At 33.6% G+C, this 10590-nt stretch overlaps 1 protein-coding gene across 2 annotated transcripts; it reads right to left on the reverse strand.

Annotated features, from left to right (window-relative positions):
- Positions 1-1494: 1494 nt before the first annotated feature.
- On the reverse strand, positions 1495-9504 carry LOC139499015 (luc7-like protein 3). Of its 2 annotated transcripts, none has more exons than XM_071287681.1 (3): positions 9384-9504; positions 5191-5454; positions 1495-2369 (listed from the first exon to the last, which is right to left on the reverse strand). In XM_071287681.1, the coding sequence occupies exons 2-3, from the start codon at positions 5408-5410 to the stop codon at positions 1702-1704; spliced, it is 888 nt and encodes a 295-aa protein (XP_071143782.1). In that variant the 5' UTR covers positions 5411-5454; positions 9384-9504; the 3' UTR covers positions 1495-1701. The 2 variants fall into 2 exon arrangements, with proteins under 2 accessions (XP_071143782.1, XP_071143774.1); XM_071287673.1 differs by lacking the exon at positions 9384-9504 and adding an exon at positions 9184-9274.
- Positions 9505-10590: the final 1086 nt, after the last annotated feature.

The following is a 10590-nucleotide window of genomic DNA, read 5'->3' on the forward strand; positions in this document are numbered from 1 at the left end:
GTTTGACTGTCCCTTTGGTATCTTTCGTCCCTCTTTTATACCTCCTTAGAGACAATTATTTATCGCGTTTATCCACATGTAAACTACAATTATACTACTATAATATAAAACGACCCTCTGTATTTTGTCTACTGCTTTCTTTGAAATATTTACTATCTAAGGGGTCATACCAGTTGCATTTAAATCTATTGTTGAAAGTGAAAGTAATGATTTGGCCAAAATGAAAGTAGGGTAGAGATTAGAGGGAGGCAGGACTTTTTCGGGACGTCTGGATCGGGTGTTTTTAAGCTCGGGATTTCGGGATTGACCCTTACGGGATCCGGGAATATTTTTTTCGAATTTCGGGATGTCGAGATATGAATTTCGTTGAAATACGCACCTCGGGATTTCATGTTTTTAAGCCCGGGATTTCGGGATCAGGGCTCCTCCGACCACTCCTCAAATTAGCCAAGTAGTCATTTATACAAGATTGAAATCCAACAACCATTGGCATGCTAATAGGGCCATAAACAAATTATGAAGCATCCAGGTCTTCCATCTTCTAAAATATAAAGCTTTTAAGAACCCAACATACATTTTTCTTAGTTTTTTAATTTTTGTATACACATTTATAGTTTGTGAAATAAAGTATTCTCTCTATGCTCAGATTGACGAAGAGTTGTTTCTATGCAAAGAAACGAGTTTTGGATTAACTGGTATATAGCCATTGATTGATAATGACACGGAGATTTTAGGTATTTGTGCACAAGACAGCAACGAAACAACAGCGAAAAACACAATTACCCATAAGACAAACTAACTAGTGTAATGCCTTTGATAACATTCGGTGCTACTATTTATGAGGGCAGCAACTTTCGTATAGAAAGTTAAAAAATTAATACGGGATCCTTGAATTTTGTGTTCGTAAAAAATGGGAATACTTAGAGTGTGTCAAATATCTGTTGTGGTCACTAAAATTTCACAGTTTAAAATTATTTTTGTTATGATATTGTACCTTCTTTTATGATTAATAAGTAATTGAAATCGAGGAAAAGTATTAATTTTTAATTTTTCTTTAAAAAACAACAACGTATAATCATCAATGAGGGGGGCAATAGGGGTTAACATGTTAAAACCTAGATTTTGGCAAAAACAGTTAACAACAAATGCAAAAATGCTACTAACAGTTAACACAGTGGGTTGAAAACAGTTAACACTTTAAATTTATCTCAGATAACAGTTAACACTTTGAAAAAGGCCAAAACCGGTTAACACAAAAAGGTATTGCCCCCCCCCCCCTCCCTTATCAATTGGGGAAATGTATAGCCGATTATACGGTATGGGTTCTTCTCATTGTTGAAGGCATTACGGTTGCCTATCATTATTTACATCCACTTCATTTGAACTTAAGTGGATAGTTGTCCCACTGGAAATCATACCACATCTCCTTATTTTGATAAATGCGTTAGTGTATACGGTGTATTGTATTTTCCTATTAGAGTATACATCATCATGCTAGGTTATTGCATTTATTCCCAGAAAAACAACATCTTAAAATAGGTCATGTGCTGCAATGGACAAACTAACAACACTTCAATAATGTCGTACTACTGATACCTCCACCATTACTTTGATTATTTAACTACGCTTTTATCAGTTTATTTCCTACGTGTGGATGTCTAATGTCAATGATCGCTGACCCGATGTTTGACTTTTAGAACGTCATCTGCGCTTTTTGCGTTTAGAACGTTGGATTGGTGTCTTACTTCTTGATCGATGTATTGTTTCATTGCTTCTTGATTGGAAACTTCTAGTTTGGCGCCTTGTGCGATACATTGGTGTCTTGCTTCTTGATCGATGTTTTGTTTCATTGCTTCTTGATCGATATCTACTAGTTTGACGTCTTGTACGATACATTGGTGTCTTGCTTCTGGACCGATGTTTTGTTTCACTGCTTCTTGATCGATATCTACGTGGTTTTCGTCTTGTGCGATGAATGGGTGTGTTACTCCTTGATCGTTCTTTACGTTTTCTATTGCTTCTTTTTTGTTTACTGTCACTTTCATCGTCTTGATGTTTGTGTTTACGGGTTTTTCTTCTCTCATGATCACGTGCTGTTTGTTGTATGTCTGAATGACATTGAGAAGACCTATCAGGCTCGAGTTCTATTTTTTCCTTTTTATTAACTTTTTCAATAGTGTTTGACTCAGTTGTTTTATCAACACATTGTTCAGAAAAAGAATCAGTTTCAAGGTCAATGGCAGATCTGTCAGCCCAAGGTTTTTCGTACTGGGTAATACTAATACTTTTATCTATTGTCATACTATTTTCGATTCCAGAATCGTTCTTTATAGACATCAATGATGACCGCCTTGTTTCATTATTTTGTTCTATAAAAGTATAAAATATAAAATGATATATATATCTACTGCAATTGTCTATTTTCATTTCTATCACATAAATTTTACATGATCCAAGAAAATCAGTTCAATGTCAGACAAACCAAACTAGCAAGACGACCTTACAAGGTCCGCACATACAAAATATAGTTATCCTATTACTCATAATTAGAGAGAAATTAAGAATACTAAAAACCTGAACTTTTTTTTTCAAGAAGTCACTGAACTGCGAAAATGAGGTCAGGGACAATGGACTTATGACAAACAGAAACTTCATAAATAAGGCATCTATCTACTAAGTATGAAGGATCCAAATATTCTACCTTTTGAAATATTAAGCTTTAAAGAAGCAAGTTAACGCAGCCGCCACCACCACCGCCGGATCACTATTTCTGTGTCGAACTTTCTTTGACAGAAGTCGCAGGTTCAACAAAATGAAAACTTTGATTGCAACTCCATATGGCAAAAATTCGTAAAAGTTCCGCGGAACCCAGTGTCTCGTCTACTTTTGCAGTTAGTCGCAGGCTCAACATAAATGAGGAAAAAAATAATAAAAATATTCCTCTAAATACAATCCTTTGATTGTAAGAAGCTTCTGTTCAAGTTTGGTAAAAAACCAGGATATTTTATGAACCTAATAAATGTTTAATAAACTTTAACTGCAGACTGTATATTATGTTAACTGGAAGAAAAACTAAGTCCACTTGTAAGTCAAATATAGAAAAACAGGAACGAAATTTAACAAAAATTTCTTCTAGATACTAGCTTTTTATCATAAACAAGCTTCTGTCCAAGTTTGGTATAAATCCAGGATAGTTTAAGAAAGTTATTCAAATTTTAAAACATTAACCACAGAGTGAATGTAATGTTACCTGGAAAAAAAACTAAGTCCATTTATATGTAAAATACGGAAAACACGATTATTTTTTTTACAACATTTACTTCTGGATACTTTCTTATGAACATAAACAAGCTTCTGTCCAAGTCTGGTAGAAATCAAGATCAGTTTAAGAAAGTTATTAAAATTTAAAAAAAAAATAACCACAGAGTGAATATTTGGGGACGCCGCTGACAGAATGTAGGATCGCTATGTCTCGCTTTTTCGACAAAAATGCTGAAAGTCGGTTTAGTCCCCTTTTGGTGCGTTATTGCTCATGTATTTATCCCAGCGACTGTATAGACTCTTGGCTCGGAGAGTGCCGCTGGTGAAGATTGTTTTAAAAAAAATACACATACAATAGTTGGATAGCATATACACTGAAAAGTTTTCAGAACTGTGTTTTCTGTTTCGAATTTTAATTTTTCTATTGTTCTTAGGTTTTTCTTAAGCTGGTGTGGCTTTATCTTTAGTTTTCTGTGTTGTTTATTGAGATTTCATATGAATTCAAATATCAATGCACGTTCTGTTGCAGAGTATCTCATTTGGTCATAGTGCTCTTTGTTATCATAATCAGATTTGTGACTGCTTGTATCTTTTGATATTTATTTGGTTCAATGTTATATATAATGATCACTACTGATCCATAAATATGGATAGCAGTAAAACCTGCGGTGCACCAAAGTAAATGTGAACTGTTTTAGTGGCAACAGTTTCGGTAATTAGGGTAAACAAATATCCACAGCGATGGCATGAACGAGGATAGGAAGTATTACATGTGACTTGTATTTTTGTTTTCAATAGAACGAAAATTGTAGTTTATTCAAAAACAAGAGTGCACACGCTGAAATGTCTCGCCTTCTTTACTAATCATTGATATTATGTCGATAGTCCTAAGTATAAAGCTTTATTACAACTGTCTTATAAACTTAACATTGACCAAGATAACTAAACATTGACCAATGAACCATGAAAATGAGGTCAAGGTTAGATGAACCATGCCAGGCACACATGTACAGCTAACAATGCTTCCATACAACAAATATAGTTGACCTATTACTTATAGTTTAAGAAAAATAGACCAAAACACAAACACTTAACACTGAGCAATGAACCGTGAAAATGAGGCCGAGGTCAAATAAAACCTATGCGACTGACATATAGATCATAAAATATTTTCATACACCAAATATACCCGTAGTTGACCTATGGCATATAGTATTAGATAAAAAGACCAAAACTCAAAAACTTAACTTTGACCACTCAACCATGTAAATGAGGTCAAGGTCAGATGACATTTGCCTTCTAGACATGTACACCTTACAATTATTCCATACAACAAATATAGTAGACCTATTGCATACAGTATAATAAAAACAGACCAAAACACAAAAACTTAACTATAACCACTGAACCATGAAAATGAGGTCAAGGTCAGATGACACCTGCCAGTTGGACATGTACACCTTACAGTCCTTCCATACACCGAATATACTAGCCCTATTGCTTATAGTATCTGAGATATGGACTTGACCACCAAAACTTAACCTTGATCACTGATCCATCAAATGAGGTCGAGGTCAATTGAAAACTGTCTGACGGGCATGAGGACCTTGCAAGGTACGCACATACCAAATATAATTATCCTATTACTTATAATAAGAGAGATTTCAACATTACAAAAAATCTGAACTTTTTTTTCAAGTGGTCACTGAACCATGAAAATGAGGTCAAGGACATTTGACATGTGACTGACGGAAACTTCGTAACATGAGGCATCTATATACAAAGTATGAAGCATCCAGGTCTTCCACCTTCTAAAATATAAAGCTTTAAAAAAGTTAGCTAAAACCGCCGCCGCCGCCGCCGCCGCCGGATCACTATCTCTATGTCGAGCTTTCTGCAACAAAACTTGCAGGCTCGACAATAATATACCTGAATTTCCTCGTATGTTTAAGTTGCAATCAAGAGCTGTTTCATTGTTCTCTATTTTCTCATGATCTGTATCCGACACGGCGTCCAAACTAATAGCAGATCTATCAAGCCAGGGCTTTTCATACCCTGTGATGATTACACTAGCATCCAGTAACAAACTTTTTTCAAGTAAGGAATCATTGCTATTGCTACTGCTGTTTCTTTTGGCTTGTCCAGACATCAAAGATAGTTTTCTGACGTCCCGTATTCTTTGTTTATCATACACTATATTAAAAAGAATGATTCGAAGACACATAATATCTATTAGTAGCATTGATAAATAAATATATATATTTAAATAAAAGAGGGCACACACAAATGTACACCTTGTAAGCATTGCAGATATACATAATACTATTTAATTGACCTATTACTTGATATAAAAACAAGAGTGACCACGCTGAAATGTCTCGCCTTCTTTACTTATCATTGATATTATGTTGATAGTCCTACATATAAAGCTTTATTACAACTGTCACATAAACTTACATTAACCAAGAAAACTAAACATTGACCTATAAACCATGAAAATGGGATCAAGGTTACCGGTAGATGAACCATGACAGGCAGACATGTATGTCAGACGTTACGCATGGTAATGCGTTCGGATTAAAATTACGTTATTATATGATTTAAGAACAGCAACCATTTGCCTATACAAAATAAAATTATACATTTATTTTATTCAACACACAAAACTTTTACGTTAACAAATGCATGTCCGACGTAATATTTCAAATTAAATAAAATGCATTTTTCTATGTTCCGTTGCAATTTTGCACAAAAAATCTGCGAAATTTAGTATATCAGCTTCCTACTAGATTTTTATTATAACATCATACCCGTTTTTTGGTATTGGCTGAAATTTGAAGCAAGCCTTCAACGAAATATTCAGCAGAGTAACCTGTCTTAATGTGTTATGAGGCCGAAAGTTTATCAACATTTCAGTTTTATTATTATCCCTATAAAGTAATAAAATCATATTAAACCTATACTTAATAGGAAGTTCTGAAAAAGATAAACATTTCCAAAGTTTCAAATGTAAAAAAAAAAACTTTTTCTTGAAGCAATATTTAAAAAAAATCGAATGTCTAGCCACTTTGTTCAAACGTAATTTTTGTCCATTCCTTAGGTGAAACATGTTGTATAAATACTAAATGTGCATTTATAATACAAAACTAAAATATTTATAAGATACAAACTATAAGTTCATACAAATGGCTAAATGAGTCGGGTGTTTTCACAAACATTATGACCTTACACATTTTTTCGGAAAGCATTCCCTATGTCTAGCCATTGTGTCCATTGTTTCTGCACAGTGGCGTCTTTTATACAAGTACACACTATTTACGAACTGTTTAGGCAGTTAAATGATGCCGGGAAATGTTCATTCCAAAATGGTCTGCGGAATCAAAATAACACTCAGATTAGAAAAACACACAAACATAAGGAATAAACCCTTTATAGACATAGGGAAAAGGGGGGGATGGACCGAGGGATAATTTCTTATGGACAAAAGTTTTCACGCAAATCTAAAACACTTTTATAGATTAAAAACCGATCAGAATCCGAGGTACAAGGGTCTTATAATTTTTAAAGAATTAAATAAATACGTATTTGTAAAATAAAACCATCGGTGCCAAATAGATAGAGAAATAGTCTGAAAACTCGCACAGACACATACAAATATTGGACAAAAGTGAGTTCAATCTAAAAAAAAACAAACATTTCAACTAAAATCCTTATAAACAGAAAAATTGCTGAATTATTATATGACCGATTTTTATGAAATAAATACCATAAGTGTTTATGTTCAATTTGTCAAAAAAATGTTGAGCTATATTTTTGTTTTCATGTGTCCCTCCGGGAGCAAGATTTTTTTAAAGGTTGCTATGTATCCTATCAAAAATAAAATTTATCACTTTTATACAAAAATTTGCATTTGTTTTCATCTCAAAACAGATCAGAAAATAAAAGCGATCCTTACTTAATTGCCTTATACATGATAAATTTTGAAACATTTCGTCAGCTTATTGTATTTATTTGATAAAAGTCGATTGAGTAGGTTCTCCGCTCTTGATAACAAAATGTCAAAGTAAGTATATGGCGTCACAGTTGTCAATTATACATGTTACGTCTTGCAATTCTTCCATACAACAAAAATAGTTGACCTATTGCTTTTTGAAGAAAGACAGACCAAAACAGAAAAACAACACTGTACAATGATCCGTAAAAATAAGATCAAGGTCAAATAAAACCTGCGCGACTGACATATAGATCATAAAATATTTCCATGCATCAAATATAATAGACCTATTGCATATAGTATTAGAAAAAAACAAAAAACCTCAAAAACTTAACTTTGACCACTGAACCATAAAAATGAGGTCAAGGTCAGATGTCACCTGCCAGCTAGACTTGTACACCTTACACTCATTCCATACACCAAATATAGTAGACCTATTGCATACAGTATAAGAAAAACAGACCAAAACACAAAAACTTAATTATAACCACTGAAATAACTACCATTAGGATATGTACACCTTACAGTCCTACCATATACCTAATATACTAGACCTATTGCTTATAGTATCTTTGATATGGACTTGACCACCAAAACTTATCCTTGTTGACTGATCCATGAAATGAGATCAAGGTCAAGTGAAAACTGTCTGATGGGCATGAGGACCTTGCAAGGCAAAAATATCAAAAATAGTTATCTTGTGACTCGTAATAAGAGAGAATTTAACATTACAAAAAATCTTAACTTTTTTTTCAAGTAGTCGCTGAACCATGAAAATGAGGTCAAGGAAATTGGAAATGTGACCGACGGAAACTTCGTAACATGAGGCATCTATATACAAAGTATGAAGCACCCAGGTCTTCCATCTTCTAAAATATAAAGCTTTTAAGAAGTTATCTAACGCCGCCGCCGCCGGATCACTATCCCTATGTCGAGCTTTCTGCGACAAAAATAGGATGCTCGACAAAAAAAGGAGATATGGTATGGTTGCCAAAGAGTCAACTATCCACCGAAGTTCAAATGGTGTGGGTGTTAGCAATTATATGTAAGTATCTGAGAAACTAACTAACATTACCATAAAAACTCAAAACTGACCAATGAACCGTAAAAATAAGGTAAAGTCCGATAAAACCTACCAGACCGACTTGCAACCATTCCATACACAATCTGAGAAAAGGGCCTAACCGCATAAACAAAACATTTCCCAATGAAGCATGGAAATGAAATCATGGTAACCTGATGAAGATTAACATATGTACGGGTGGGTGGTACTAGTAGGGTAGAATCAACTTATTGCCCAGATCGACCCATCTTTAGGTGGGTTCGTGTTGCTCAGTGTTGTGTTATTTTATTTGTCTTTACGTCGACTTTCGTTTCCTGACATGGCGCTGTCAGTTTTTCCCCACTAACTGAGTTTTTAATGTTCCCTTTGGATCTTCTGTATCTTTTACTTACACTCATTCCAGGCTACGACTACGAAAAATTAACCTTTTGGTCACTGAACATGAAAATAGGAAATATATGCATTATAGGGACAGAAGAATTCGGTCTATTAGACATCACAATGATTTTTTTCCCTTCTAAATATGGTTATCCCATCACCAATATTAGGTGGGAAAAGTTACAACTGATGAACACATGGCTTTAGTATAAACGATAACGTGTGATAGTGTGTATGCGTACAACTTTCTGTAATGTGAACTCAATAAGAAGTCTAAGTAGAGACAAAGACTACAAAAGGTGTTTGTTTTAAATTCAACAAACATCTAGTTTTTATCAACACCCGGATCCCGGATGTTCATTATTAATTATTATGCAAGATTATATGAATATAACAGGAAAGCAAATCATATTATACGCTAGTTTCCGTCTGGCAAACATTATGTCACATATCAATGATCATATTTTCACGATGATAAATATCTTACCATATTCAATTTTCATTTATCGTGGCTGTTAGGGGTTTGAAATATATCCTTCGTAATGTTGCACAATATATAGATGCATGTTTACCATGTTTACATTAATTTCGACTTGAATTTATAAATCAATTACTGATGTACAGCTACTAACAAACAATCATTCTGTATATAAGTATTAACATGTAACTAAATTTGTTCAAACTTACCAATTTCCTTTACGTGCACAGATATTACAGTTCGTGACAGTCCCTATGAACAAACAAACTATTTTGAGAAGAGTTCATGAATATAATTTAAAGTTTATAAAGCAGTTAACACTTATCTTAAATATACTAATTATTACTTGATTGATTTTAAAACAGGTATTTGTAATACAATTTTAGTAGAACAAATAATGATATACCCAGAACAAACTACCAGATAAAATTAACAAAGCTCCCCATAAATGCCTTCAAAAACCGACCAGATAATAATTGGTCTGATGAAGAGATCTATCAATACAATGACTATAGAGCCAGAAGTAACAAACAAAATAGTATGCAAATTAAATTACGAGTGTGGTGAATAGGAATCTAGCTTAGGGATCCTGTACTGGAAATGATCTCTGAGTACAAAGTTTGCCATGTCACCGACCGTAAGAAAATAGACAGCTTAAAAGTACCTCCAAAGATCTCCAAAGGGTGCCAATAGTTTGTGTCTCACCAATATTTACATGCGAATAAATAAACTCATCATAGATACCAGGACTAAATTTAGTATATACGCCAGACGCGCGTTTCGTCTACAAAAGACTTATCAGTGACGCTCGAATCCAAAAAAGTTGAAAAGGCCAAATAAAGTACGAAGTTGAAGAGCATTGAGGACCAAAATTCCTAAAAGTTTTGCCAAATACAGCTAAGGTAATCTATGCCTGAGGTAGAAAAGCCTTAGTATTTCAAAAAAATCAAAAATTTGTAAACAGTAAATTTATAAATATTCAATTCTTTATTTACCTTAAACAATACAGTTTATCGGTATAATATGCATAAATATACAGACGTATAACAAACGTAAGAAATATCAGTTACATATTATACAGTTTGTGAGTTTCAGACTACATATAATAAACATAGGTCTTAAATATTATTCCTGCACTTAAATGCATAGAGTAAGTACTTTCCTAAATTACAGAGTTCCTTAGTGTTTTCAACAGAAAACAATTGTACTAATTTATAAGTTGACGGTATAGTCCAATAATATTTCTTGATAAACTTTTTACGTAAATCATTATAATTTGTACATTGTAAAATAAAATGAAATTCATCCTCTACTACATTTTTATCACACATAATACACATTCTACTATTTCTACTTATTCCATAAAAACGACCAGTTTCAATGCATAGATTATGTGAGGACAGGCGAATTCTCGTT

The sequence above is a fragment of the Mytilus edulis genome, chromosome 1, assembly GCF_963676685.1.
Source record: "Mytilus edulis chromosome 1, xbMytEdul2.2, whole genome shotgun sequence".
NCBI lineage: Eukaryota > Metazoa > Mollusca > Bivalvia > Mytilida > Mytilidae > Mytilus > Mytilus edulis.

Coding starts and splice junctions, on each gene's coding strand:
- LOC139499015 (XM_071287673.1), bottom strand. Junction 2,370..5,190: donor AAACATACGAGGAAATTCAG/GTATATTATTGT, acceptor ATACTTTTATAG/AACAAAATAATGAAACAAGG.